The sequence below is a fragment of the Ictalurus punctatus genome, chromosome 18 (assembly GCF_001660625.3).
Source record: "Ictalurus punctatus breed USDA103 chromosome 18, Coco_2.0, whole genome shotgun sequence".
NCBI classification, from domain to species: Eukaryota; Metazoa; Chordata; class Actinopteri; order Siluriformes; family Ictaluridae; genus Ictalurus; species Ictalurus punctatus.
The window spans coordinates 2893866-2908331 of NC_030433.2; the positions used below are offsets into that span (position 1 = coordinate 2893866).

The 14466-nt window shown below is 38.0% G+C and overlaps 2 protein-coding genes across 2 annotated transcripts; both read right to left on the bottom strand.

Annotated features, from left to right (window-relative positions):
• Window positions 1–3680: 3680 nt before the first annotated feature.
• Window positions 3681–5422, bottom strand: LOC108278696 (vitelline membrane outer layer protein 1-like; the record flags this gene model as incomplete). The annotated part of the gene is given in 5 exon segments (NM_001329294.1): window positions 3681–3913; window positions 4079–4260; window positions 4525–4641; window positions 4931–5055; window positions 5176–5422. Coding segments are annotated over 4 exon segments (621 nt in total). The 3' UTR covers window positions 3681–3913; window position 4079.
• Window positions 5423–11766: 6344 nt separating this feature from the next.
• Window positions 11767–14200, bottom strand: LOC108278692 (vitelline membrane outer layer protein 1 homolog; the record flags this gene model as incomplete). The annotated part of the gene is given in 4 exon segments (NM_001329293.1): window positions 11767–11964; window positions 12368–12484; window positions 13044–13177; window positions 13949–14200. Coding segments are annotated over 4 exon segments (633 nt in total). The 3' UTR covers window positions 11767–11780.
• Window positions 14201–14466: the final 266 nt, after the last annotated feature.

The following is a 14466-nucleotide window of genomic DNA, read 5'->3' on the forward strand; positions in this document are numbered from 1 at the left end:
GTCTTGTTGTGTTAGGCTACTGAATTCTCATCTCCTCTTGTGCCTGCATCTACCTGCCCTATCACATGCACTCCTCTATGGTTTCCAATAAATAAACTCTGCACTCTTGTCCTGCAGGGGTTGAAGCGTCGGCTGTATAGATGAACAGAAACAGGTTTAACGTCACGTTTATTGGGTTAAAAAGTTGGAAGTGTTAACTTTAGTAAAGGTGTTTAATTTAGTTTGATGTGGTTTAGTTTGTTGGAATGGAATTTGAATTTATACGTTATATGTAGGCTAGCTAACTGTGTAGTTAACTAACATTAGCCAGCTGACAAGAAAACAAAATGCGCAAACGAAAAATATCAGACATTTTCTCATTCCCTGCCCGTCCAAACCCTGCCTCCTCTACATCAGATGCCGACGATGTTGAGACCAACTCGACCAGTGAAAATTCTCAAGTGACATTTGAGTCATCCCAGCCCGTTTCAATCGGTGTGCAATCTTTTACATATGATGACAGCCAAGAGCAGCGAGTCGAGTCTTCTTCTCCCTTCCCTGCGGCTCCCATCCCGAGAAGACCGTTTAAATCAGCTTGGCTACAAGAGTTCGTTATGACAATGGCAAAATGTACTGCACCTTTTATGCTAAAGCAGGCAAGATATTGCTAGTAAAACAGAGTTCATGACTGGTTCGACTCATTTTAAAAAAGAAACCATGAAGAAGCATGGTGACAGTAAAAAACATAAGAACGCCAGGGATTGTGTCATTGCTAGGTCTGACCCTCGTGCCACACCAACCGGGAAAGCAGTGCAACGTGCTAGTGATAAAGTCGCAGAAAAAGAGATAAGGCAATTGAAAATAAAATTCAATGCAACCTACATGACTCCGAGCCTGAATAAGCAGGAAACAACTAACTGTACATAGTTGAATAAAAAAGTGAAAAAAGAAACAAATGACTGGACATTTAAGTATTTACGGTAACGATTCAATACGATATACTGAACATTGCACATATTGTGTATGTAAAGAATACATGGTGTAAACTATGGGAGGCAGAGTAAACAAAGGCAGATAGTACAGAGGGGAAATAAAAGGCAGTGTGAGGTAGCCGTTTAACAATGATATCATCATGTCATATGACATCACTATATTTTGGCTCCTGAAATTTTTATTTGGTGCCTAAATATTTTGGGTTTAGGAGCCAATGGCTCCTAGATTTTTTTTTTCTTCTTCTTGCCTGGAGCCCTGCTATGATGAAAACACTGTGTTCAGCATTGGAGAGGACGGCAAGGTAAGTCTGTGTGTGTTAAATCTACTAAAGGGTTTTATCAGCTAGCTTAAACATAGTTTAGGCCTTCTTTGTTACTGAAAGGAAATTCACTTATATCATGTACTCTCATATTATGAACTGTATTAAGACACCTTGGATAAGGGGGATACTGGGTTATATTTTCTGTTTGTGTGTCTTTGTGCTATCAAATACCTATGATGAATGTATTCATTTAATTACCTCTTTGAATAAGCTGATCAACTGCCATCTTTTATTATAGCTGACACATGTATTTTCTATATCTTGAGGGGACTTATTTTCATAGTGTGCTGTGTGTTTTGTCTAAATCTGTCTGCACCTGCATAAGTAGAAACCCACCTACTACGCAATGCTGTTATCAATGTGTATGAAAACTCCTGCTCTAGACGAAATAAACAGGAAGTCACTGTGAATAGCATGTGTCACTGTGTGTTCATTTAGACTCCTCCAGGCGCGCCTGAACTCTCTGTGGTAAATCACACTTTCTAGGTCATAGCAGCACAGAACTAAAAGTTAATAGAAATATCAGGCTGAAAGGGCTGACGGAGATCTGAAGACAGAGATTCCTGAGATACTTGGAAATCTAACAATTTGGTGTCAGAAGTGGGATTACTCCGGACCAGGGTAAGTGTTTTTCTTTCTTCTCTGATGCGGTGTATTCCCGAACCGTTGTGGTACAATTTATAATTATAATTGAGAATTGAGTGATTGTCTGTAGTTAATAATCTATACTCTGGTCTTTGATCCTCTGTAACGTCATGCCTGCCTAATAATTGTATTTATAAGCTGTAGTATATTACGTAGAATTTGCGAGACTGTCTGTGTGGTTTGTCTAAGAGTGTTGTATTAGTATTGTTTAGTATTATTGTGTTATTTTGCGTGTTGTTTTCCAAGTATGGGAGGGTCTCCATCCAGCCCAGCTCTCCCGTCTCCTGGAATGACACTGGGTAGAAGACTGGGTAGAAGCCGTGTTATTATATATACGGTTCCATATTTAGATTGTTTATATGGCTGGTCAGAGGCATGCTTGCCGCAGCTCCAAATCATTTTACTCCGTGGTTCCTATGAGCCACGTGTATTTGCTCAGATCAAACGAATGATTTATGACGGGGAAGGTGATCCGGATTGGGATTATGAATATATGTCAAAATGTTATATGGAATGGCTTCGCCTACTCTCCTTATGGAATAAACATTATAATTTAAAGGACAAACTGCCTAAAATGTTCCATGTGAATGATAAGACACCTCACGCACCACCATGTAAAACTAAACTAAATCTCGTGCTAAACCGCCCACACACCCAGCGTGGGCGGTGTCCTGTCGTGCTCATCTCCAATTGACCGGTCCTGATTATCATTTAGGTACATCATGTCATTATTGTAAGAAACCTGTCCACTGGGCTCGTGACTGTCATGCTAAAAAACGAGACCGGCAGCAAGGGAGAGGTCAAGGTGGCCGTGGTCATGGTTTTATGGTAAGAGGTCGCCTGCAGTATTTTCCTGCACAATCTGTCCCATATTATCAGCCTGGTCAATATCAGCCCACTCCTCATATGCATGGCCAACCTCCTTAGCAGATTCGCCTCACACCTCTAGCTTGGTGTTCGATTCCTGCCATGGCCCTGTGTGCTGAGTTTGCATATTCTCTCCATGCTTCGGGGGTTTACTCCCCCAGTCCAAAGTCGTGCATTGTAGGCTGACTGGCATGTCCAAAAGTGTCCATAGTGTATGAATGTGTGTGATACCCCACCCTGTGCCCCATGCTGCCTGGGATAGGCTCCAGGTTCCCGGCAACTCAGTAAGGATAAGTGGTACAGAAAATGCCTGTATTTTGCCTGTAGCAAAATTACAGCATTACACTTATTTTGTTTTTAGGGAAGAACCTTTCCGAATTCATCTGTAACAGGACTTTCTGAATAAACTCATAGTAGTATTTGAGCTCTTTTGGTGCTGAGCACCAAAAACACTCTCTAACAACAGATGCATTTGAAAATGCATTTGACATGTGTTTAACATTAACATTTAATGTAGTTAGGTTTGAATACGTCGCCAAACTGAGCTTGAGACCAGTGATTAACTGTGCTCGACATTTTAAATGGTGGAAATGGTTAACCATAAAGTTGTCAAAAACTTGGGAATAAAGAAGAAATGCAAAAAGGTTTAATAACTAACAGTTCAATGTGTTAATAAATGGATTTTGTAATTCAATGATTTGCATTGATTACTGTTTACAGGGTAGTTGATCTACGTTTTTATATAATTGCAGGAAAAATGATATTTAAAAGAATCTAAATCTAGTCTTAACATTTGTGAACATACGACTCAGTGTTGTTAAGCTCTAGTTTAACAAGAAAAATAATTATTTTGAATAAAGACAAAAAAAAACTGTTAACCTGATTAACATGTTTATTTCATTAAGTAATTCAAAACTGATTTTCCATTCAAAAGTACAGTATAGGAAAGGATATTAAACGAGACAAAATCATCAGCGAGTACATTTTTGTGATTACTGAAAGATTCATATTCTATTTAGAGAACTGATTTCATGAGAAATATAGAGATCATTAGTTTGATTATATATGGAGCTGCTATTCTTCATGTTCTCCTCTTGTCAGTTCATGCTGTGAGACAGAAAACAAATATCACAATGAGCTGCATGTATCAGTCATCCTCTTTAAATATTATAAGTATACATGTAAGTACAATAGTTCCTTTTTCTGCAACCATCTGAATAACAACACTAATGTTTTTCCTTTTATGATCCAGACTCCAGGTAAAACATGTACCTTAGCTGCAGCAATAGAAGCGGACATCGTTGAGAGATGTATCATCCCATATGCCCTGAGGTGGCTCCACTTTTGTTTGGAACCCACAAATCCCAGTTCCACCACAAACTGAGCTCCAGGTACCCCAGCTACCCCAGGTCATTCCACTGCCTTCCAACACATTGCCTCCGGTGCACGTGAACCTGGAGTTTTTGGTTATAAATACATGCCTTGTTATGATTTTTTAGTCACTTTTCTTTATCAAACACACTTAGGTTAGGAACAAGACATGACCAAATTTGTCACAATGTTTATGCAGTAAGTCATCAATTTATTTCATTAAAAACATGATCAGATTATAGTTACAGATAAAATGATTTGTGAATACCAGGTTCATCAAATCTTAGCTTTTTATTACTTTTTTGAGACAATATCAGATGTGTGGATTATTGTGAGTTACTAATTACCTTATGTTGTTAGCAGCGGTGTCATCTCGAAACACTCCCTGATAACTCTCCACGCGCAGCTGGAAAGATTTGAGTACTCCACTGGGGCACCAGATGTTCTGTGTCCAGGTTCCCCAACTGTAAAAACAACAGTTACTGCTACTAATACTACTACTATAATACAACTGCTCCTGGTTCAGTGATCTATGTGATAGATAATATGGATCATATGTTCAGTGATCCAATCGTATGGAATTTGGTCTTCTATTCTGACTTTTGAATTATGACATTGAATCGCATTGTATCTTCTGTAGGTCCGGTAACTATATCTATATAATATTCAGTACATATTGTCATATATGCCTTATATCCTATCTATATGCAGTATTTCATACATGGGAAAGAACATACACAATGTGTTTTTTACCTTCCTTCAGCAGTCCTGATGGTTGTGTAGGGCCCGACATAACCAGTAGGCCCGATCGGTTTAGAGCACTGAAGGGCAATTCCATTTAGGGCTGTGTCATCCCAAATCCCCTGATTTGTCAGAACCTAAAAAAACAAGCCAACAAACAAAAAAAAACTACTTTACCAATTAAAATGATTTGTAGATGAGACTGAATTCATTTGCAGGATCATTTAAACTTAAAACTTAAAAAGCGATGCACTCACCTTGAGGCTAAAGCCCGTAGCGTATGTGCCTGAAGGACACTTCACTGCAGTTCCCCATGTTCCCCATCTCTGTCCATTCAACACATTAATCATACTGGGATACGGGGAGGCAATTTTGCTTTGTGTGTCGTTGACACTTGCACACTCCCCGAAGGAAAGCATGAGCAGAGGCAAAACAACAGTAAGCACAAAATACATCGTCAGATAGAGCTGAAAATAAATTCAAACTACGATCGGGTTATCAGAATGAATCTCCCTGAAAAAAGTGTCTGCTGAGAGCAGGTGCGCTTGTTTATATACAATCTGGCTAGTCAATTAGTGTAAAGTATCATGTAATTATAGGTCAGAATATTTGGCATTAATCCAAGTCAAATCCAGGACATGAATCATTAAACTGGTTTGATATCATTTTTAAAGCAAGGACAAATGTTTTCCATGGTTTCAACTTTAAATATTTATTTTCAACAACAACGCAATAATGTAAATAAAAAATAATTAGTAAGAAAGGTTGGCACAGTGATCCAGCGGGTAGAGTTTGCCTTCTCAAACACACGAACGCATTAAACAATGACAATGATTCTTAAGTTGCATGAATTTATTGTGTGAATTATATTTGTCAACGTTTTAAAATTGCTTTTATCTTACTATATAAACTGAGATTTATTATATACTAGTATGCCTATAATATAAAAATATATAATACATATAAAAAGATAATGACAATAATAATAATAATAATCATAATTAAATATAATAATAATTATATATAACATATAACAAATGTAAAATACCCTTGGGAAATACGAGCAAAGAAAGCAATGAAAAATTGTCTTTATTGTTTAAAATTTTTATCCTTTGTTTAAAAAAAAAATCACAAAAAATCCTCTGCTGTCATGGAGATCAAACAATTGCAAACACAACACAGGTTTATAAAAAAAATATATCTTTGTTAAATATAGGTTTGCAAGAATTATTGGCACCCCTATGAATTCATATGAGAAAAATATTTTTGAAGTATATTCCCATTGACATTTTACATTTATTTAGTACACCTGGGTGACAATAAAGACAATTTTTCATAGCCTTCTTTGCTCATATTTGCCAAGGGTGCCAATATTAGTGGAGGGCACTGTATGTACATATATGATACAAAATATTTACATCCATTATGTTGGATAGATTTAATGTTTCATTTTTTTCAATATTATTCAAGAATACTGTATATACAGTGAGGGAAAGAAGTATTTGCTCCCCTGCTGATTTTGTACGTTTGCCCACTGACAAAGAAATGATCATTCTATAATTTTAATGGTAGGTTTATTTGAACAGTGAGAGACAGAATAACAACAAGAAAATCCAGAAAAACGCATGTCAAAAATGTTATAAATTGATTTGCATTTTAATGAGGGAAATAAGTATTTGACCCCCTCTCAATCAGAAAGATTTCTGGCTCCCAGGTGTCTTTTATACGGGTAACGAGCTGAGATTAGGAGCACACTCTTAAAGGGAGTGCTCCTAATCTCAGTTTGTTACCTGTATAAAAGACACCTGTCCACAGAAGCAATCAATCAATCAGATTCCAAACTCTCCACCATGGCCAAGACCAAAGAGCTCTCCAAGGATGTCAGGGACAAAATTGTAGACCTACACAAGTCTGGAATGGGCTACAAGACCATTGCCAAGCAGCTTGGTGAGAAGGTGACAACAGTTAGTGCAATTATTCGCAAATGGAAGAAACACAAAAGAACTGTCAATCTCCCTCGGCCTGGGGCTCCATACAAGATCTCACCTCGTGGAGTTACAATGATCATGAGAACAATGAGGAATCAGCCCAGAACTACACGGGAGGATCTTGTCAATGATCTCAAGGCAGCTGGGACCATAGTCACCAAGAAAACAATTGGTAACACACTACGCCGTGAAGGACTGAAATCCTGCAGCGCCCGCAAGGTCCCCCTGCTCAAGAAAGCACATATACATGCCCGTCTGAAGATTGCCAATGAACATCTGAATGATTCAGAGGACAACTGGGTGAAAGTGTTGTGGTCAGATGAGACCAAAATGGAGCTCTTTGGCATCAACTCAACTTGCCGTGTTTGGAGGAGGAGGAATGCTGCCTATGACCCCAAGAACACCATCTCCACCGTCAAACATGGAGGTGGAAACATTATGCTTTGGGGGTGTTTTTCTGCTAAGGGGACAGGACAACTTCACCGCATCAAAGGGACGATGGACGGGGCCATGTACCGTCAAATCTTGAGTGAGAACCTCCTTCCCTCAGCCAGGGCATTGAAAATGGGTCGTGGATGGATATTCCAGCATGACAATGACCCAAAACACACGGCCAAGGCAACAAAGGAGTGGCTCAAGACGAAGCACATTAAGGTCCTGGAGTGACCTAGCCAGTCTCCAGACCTTAATCCCATAGAAAATCTGTGGAGAGAGCTGAAGGTTCGAGTTGCCAAACGTCAGCCTCGAAACCTTAATGACTTGGAGAAGATCTGCAAAGAGGAGTGGGACAAAATCCCTCCTGAGATGTGTGCAAACCTGGTGGCCAACTACAAGAAACGTCTGACCTCTGTGATTGCCAACAAGGGTTTTTCCACCAAGTACTAAGTCATGTTTTGCAGAGGGGTCAAATACTTATTTCCCTCATTAAAATGCAAATCAATTTATAACATTTTTGACATGCGTCTTTCTGGATTTTCTTGTTATTATTCTGTCTCTCACTGTTCAAATAAATCTACCATTAAAATTATAGAATGATCATTTCTTTGTCAGTGGGCAAACGTACAAAATCAGCAGGGGATCAAATACTTCTTTCCCTCACTGTACATGATGTAATATAAGAAATGTATTCTTTTTCCTTTAATGAATTGTATCACTAATATCATGACAAGTTACGTGACATTACTGAGATGTTGGAGACATACCAGAACATACACTCCCACACACACACCCACACACACCCACACACACAAGAGACAAACAAAACAGAATGAGACGAAGCAAAATCGAAAGTAAAGTTTTTGATTTGTTTCCTTTAATAATGTAGCTAAACAGAAAGTCAGATGACATTGTTAAGTGGTTTCACACACACACACACACACACACACACACACACACACACACACACAAAAGTATGTGAAAAACACCTCAAAATCAATTAGATGTACTTCATAATAGTAGTTGCTTAAGATCCTGCTGCATGACCCACTTTCTCTTGAGATTCAGATCACAGACAGATGCCCTGACATTTTCTTTTAGAATTTGTGGGTACAGTGTTCTCCACTAATATTGGCACCCTTGGTATATATGAGTAAAGAAGGGTGTGAAAAATTGTACGTGTGTCTGTATCGTCTTAACGCACTGTGAAGAGGACGGGTCGTGTGGCCAAAAAATCTCCAAGGATCACAGCTGGAGAACTGCAGAAGTTAGTTGTGTCTTGGGGCCAGAAAGTCTCCAAAACTACAATCCGAAGTCACCGACATCACCACAAGTTGTTTGGAAGGGTTTCAAGAAAATAACCTCTACTCTCATCCAAAAACAAACTCGAGCGTCTTCAGTGTGCAGACACTACTGGAACTTCAAATGGGATCGGGTTCTATGGTCAGATGAAACCAAAAGAGAGCTTTTTGGGAATAAACACAGAGGTGGTTTTGGTACACAGAGAGGTAGCCGTATGGAAAAGTACCTCATGCCCACGGTTAAATATGGAGGAGGATCTTTAATGTTTTGGGGCTGTTTTTCTGCCAGAGGACCTGGACATTTTGTTAGGATACATGGCATCATGGACTCAAATATCAACAGATATTAAATGAAAACCTAACTGCCTCTGCCAGAAAGCATCAAATGGGCCGTGGTTGGATCTTCCAGCAGGACAATGATCCAAAACATACATCAAAATCAACACACAAATGGTTTACTGACCACAAAATCAAGGTCCTGCCATGACCATCCCACTCCCCTGACCTGAACCCCATAGAAAACCTGTGGGGTGAACAGAAGAGGAGAATCCACCAGGGTGAACCTCGAAATTTGAAGGATCTGGAGAGATTCTGTATGGAGATACGCTCTCAGATCCCTTGCCCTTTATTCTCCAAACTCGTCAGGCATTATAGGAGAAGACTCAGAGCTGTTGGTAAAGGGAGGCAGCACAAAGTATTGACTAAAAGGGTGAAAATAATTGTTGCACACCTATATTTCACAAAGATATTTTTTATAAACCTGTGTTGTGTTTGTAATTGTTTGATCTCCATGAGAGCAGAGTATTTTTGTGATTTTTTAAAAAAATAATTTTTCTCAGCCTTTTTTGCTCATAGTTACAAAGGGTGCCAATATTAGTGGAGAGCACTGTATATAATATTTATATAATATAAGAATTTTTTTGGTTTAATTTTAATAAAATGCGTCACTAATCGTGCAGTTGAAAAATAACCAGAAATGAAAATGAGAATGAATGTGTGCTTAATGGCAAGTTGGGTAACATTGTTGAGATATTTGAGACGCATAATCACACACGCACACGCACGCACATCTAGATGTGTCGTTTGATTTGTGTGGTTAGTAAGGTTTGAGCCCTGCGTTGTTTAACACATCTAGATGTAAATACAGCAAATGAAATTCTGATCTATTTTGTCATGTCCATCTTCTGATCTCAAACCCAAATGTCTTCAGTATATAGCAAAAACAGTGGAATTGGCCTTGCTGTTGCAATACTTTTGAGGGGGACTTTATGACATAAAATAAGAATTTCTTTTTTTGTGTGTATAGCATTACATAATGTTATGTAACAGTATTCATTCTAATGATTATAATTATGCTTCAAAACTCTTCTTGGTTTCCTTTAATAGTATTATTCATATTATTATTATTATATAATATAATATTATTATAAATAAACCATGGATTGTGCTTTATTAAGGGTGTAACACTCCCTGTAACACAATTCCTCAACTTCACTCGAGTTCATGTTTATTAACATGTTTATTCTTCTTCCCACAAGCTTCGTATCTGAGCTCCTGTGCACCAAATGGAAGTAAAAATCTCTCGCTGTTGTGACTTTGTTGTTGTTGTTGTTGTTGCCTCCTGCAGGATCCCATTCCTGATGCACACCTCGAGTCTTAACCAGATGCCTTGTGAAAAAAAAAAATCTATTTGTATATATATTTGTATCTTGTATACTGGCTCGTTCTGCTGCTTGTGTTCTTGTGCAACAAATTGAACAACATTGGAACAAATCGTAGTCATGAAAAATAACATAGCGAACGTACTGTGCATTTGAATAGTAAAGTATTTGAAATCTTTTCTGACATGAAAGTGCTCCCTACATGGTCTAACATAAAACTAGCCTAACTACATAGTGTGTAGTAGTAAATTTGCATAGGACATAAACATCAGTAGTAGATGATTAGTCATTGCAGAGAAACTGAAACTCATTTAAGTCCTTTCTCAGAAATGGTTTGGGGGAAAACCCAGAAACTTCCTTGTTTAATTAGTTGTAGTTATTATGGTTTGGGGGAAAACCCAGAAACTTCCTTGTTTAATTAATTGTAGTTATTTCCAGAATTTTTCACACGTAGATTGGGAAATACTTCAATTAATACTTCAGTAATTCAATTCCGTTTTATTTGTATAGTGCTTTTAACAATGGAAAATGTCCCAAAGCAGCTTTACAGAAATATATAAATTCAGGATATAGATTTTAAATATATGAATTTATCCCTAATGTATCCCTTTGTACCTGCCCATGATATTATCTAATGAATTTAGTTGGATCTATTACCCAAACTATAAACTAACTAGTTACCAACTTAAATCACTCCATCCCTGACAGCACTGTGGTGAAATTGGAACTCAAGGTTCATTCACAGATATGTATTCAAACTTGTTTGTTTAATGAGCTGTAGTTCTTTCCAGAAGGTTAAATCAAAGTTATATAAGATGGCAGTTAACTTAGCAATTTTTTACAATGATTTCATTCTATCCATCGAGGACTTTTCAAATTGGTACCACCAAGCAGCTTTATATCAAACAATATGAAAAATATTACAGAAATAGTAAATAGTATTTTTGTATTCAATTTAATTCAAATATTATCAAGGAGAAATTGCTCATATGAAAAACAACAAAATATGATCTTCTCATCTTATCTTTCTATTTTACTGTGCTATAAAGGTTTAAACATTTGTGTTTGTTCGCTTTATCTTCTAGTGCCTATTTTTAAAGAAAAAGTAATAAGAAGAAATGTAGATATATAGAGCCAATATATATACCATGAGGAAATGGCAGACGATCATCCAAATAAACCCATGAAAAGAATTCTTAGTAGCGTCCGCTGTATCTGAATATACAGATGAGTGACAAATTAAAAGAAAAAAAAACTGCTTTAAATGCAGTCACCAGATCTCAACCCAGTTAAACATCTTCGAGAGATTTTAGACCAATGTGATAGACAGTGCTCCACCACTAACATCATCATCAACTGAGAGAAAATCTTTTGGAATAATGGTGTATATCCCTTCAGTACAGTTCCAGAGACTTGTACAATATCTACATATAAATGCACACACACACACACACACACACAGAAACTATTTTGTACTTTATTCACAGCAGTAGAATCGCACGTCGTTCAGCGCTGTGTCGTCTCCCACGCCTCTTGGTTCTTCAACGATTGTCTGGATTCCACAGATGCCTTTTCCGGTACAGGAGGCACTCCAAGAGCCCCAGTCACCCCAAGACATTCCTGCACCTTTAATTTCCTCATCATTTCCACCGCATTTAAACCTGGTCAGTATTAAGCAGGTGTCATATATTTAGTCTAATACATAATAGATGTATGTATGTTTTGTGTTTATTTGATTATATATCATTGAGAAAAGTATTTCAATTGAGAAATGGGATTAAATTATGCGCAATTTAATGTATGAATCTGAACAACGTCACATGCAGGTCATTTGTAAATTGTGAACACGTCAGCACTATTTTGTGAATGTTATTATTATTTTTAAAAAATCTGCTCCTTTTAGCCAGTCTTTTCTGAGTACAATATATGAGTAAGCCTGACAGTCCCCAACCTCCCTCTTCACTAGCAAACAAACTGCATATGATGTCGTCGAGACATAATTTGCTGAGGTTGCTTAGATGTGTGTGCTAAAATGACTGCGTGATATCAAGATTATGTCGTTACTTGATATTATTTGCTGCAGTATCGTCCCACACGGTTCCTTGGTAAGGCTCCACACGTAGCTGAAAACTTTTTAACATCCCAGAGTTACACCACTGAATATCTGTCCATTTACCCCAGCTGGAAAAATAAAACACAACCACGCACACTGTTAGTTTTACTGTGTTTGTTTTTTGAAGTGGTGATTTGTAACAATATGTTCATTGACACATTTCATCTGTTGTGAAATGGGAAAAACAACTAATACCAGTGACATCAAAAGCATCAACAACTCAGTCCAAATCACCCAGATCACCATAAAGTGCTTTAAGATACTGGTACAAGATACATCAAAAGCCACCCTCGATTAACAACAGTATGTAAACCAAGCCAACAGAGGATGCCATTTCCACTGATCTACACACCACCCTTTCCCACCTTCAGAAAATGTACGTCAGAATGCGGTTCCACTGAAGGAAGTGCAGAATTCAATAGAATAATCCGAAGTAAACTTGTCTCAAGGTGCCATGACATAGGCCTCTGTCAGACTCAGAACACATCAATCCTGCACTCAACACTAGTGCTCTGCAGGACTCTGTGTTCCTGTCTACAACACCAGCACTATCATAAAGTATGCAGATGACACCCTAGTCAAAGAGATGATCTCTGACAACAATGAAAAAGGATTTAAAACACATACCTTCCGGTGTCTGATTGTACTGTGGCATAGTCAGAGTATGGTCCTGATCCTCCGAGTGAGTTAACGCAGTGAAGACGAATTCCATTTAGTGCAGTGTTATCACCAACTAGCAAAGATTCCCAGTAACCTGCAACCTGAAAACACATATTTCCTATAGGAAATATCACTTACTGCATTTTTCGATACTAAATGAAGTATTTTTCTCAGCCTGTTGCCACTGCAACCCTCACCATCACAAGCAGAAGGAAATGAATGAATGAATAATTATATGTTACATAATAGTTGTACAAAAAAAAAAACAGTTCACTTTTAAAACGAGTGGTTGTATGAATAGATTTAGTAACAATTTTTTTATTCAAGCTGCTGTCATGATAGCCAAAGGGGCGCTGAATTACATTACCCATCAGCCCCAGCACGTCACGTTTTCTATGACTTGCACCTGCGTCTTGTTTCACCCGGATTATGAACAATATATACGTTCCTGTGTTTCAGAACCTGTTTGCAAAGCTTCTGTTGGTGTCATGTTCGTGTGCCATTGTGTGTTCTACAGTCCTGTTTATTTCCTGGATGTTTTTGCCTAGTATTCTCTGTTCTAGTTCTGGGTTTTGTTTTCACTGTTTTGGTTATCTGGCTGCTTTACTTTACTTAGTAAAAATCTGCACATGCATCCACCTCCTCTACAATTTTATGACGGCTGCATTTCAACGTCGTTGACTTTTATCTTGATTCTGACTCCTAAATTCCTTAAAAAGGCCATCAAAATGGTAATAAATAAATATCCATTGGACCAATATGAACAGGTTGTTTCTGTGTATTAATTGGTGAGAAAATAGAAAGTAATTAGCTTGGAGCGCTCTTTGAAAAACAAACCTGTGTTTCGCCTCAGTACGAAAATAAACACTCACCTTAAGACTGAAGCCTGCAGCATAGTAACCCAATGGACACATTTCTTTAAGACCCCATGTGCCCCAGCGTTGGCCATTATCCACAGATAACAATGATTGATAGGGCCTGTCAGCACTTCGCTGAGCTCTTTTTCCCTTTACATGGCATGCAAATAATGCCAGAAAAATTATCAGTATACTCCAAGTTAGCCGATGCATTGGTGCTGCCTTGGTTGATAGTACTTTCTCCCTCTTCTAGTTCTCTCCTTGCAGGCTAGAGAAGTTCTGCCTCAGACTTTGGCCATATCGTATTTTGCCTATTGATTTTGCTAGTTGAAAAACCTGATCGAGGACACATTTCACAAACCAAGACTTTGATCCTAAATCCAAGTCCTCAAAGAGATTTAAAACCTCTGTTTTAAGTAGTTAAATCTCATATCTACAGTAGTGTTAAACCAAATGCTAGAACACAGAATCTCTCCATTATTTTATACGGTTTACATTATTCATTCAGAATTCCCATGCCTTCTGTCGGGTTA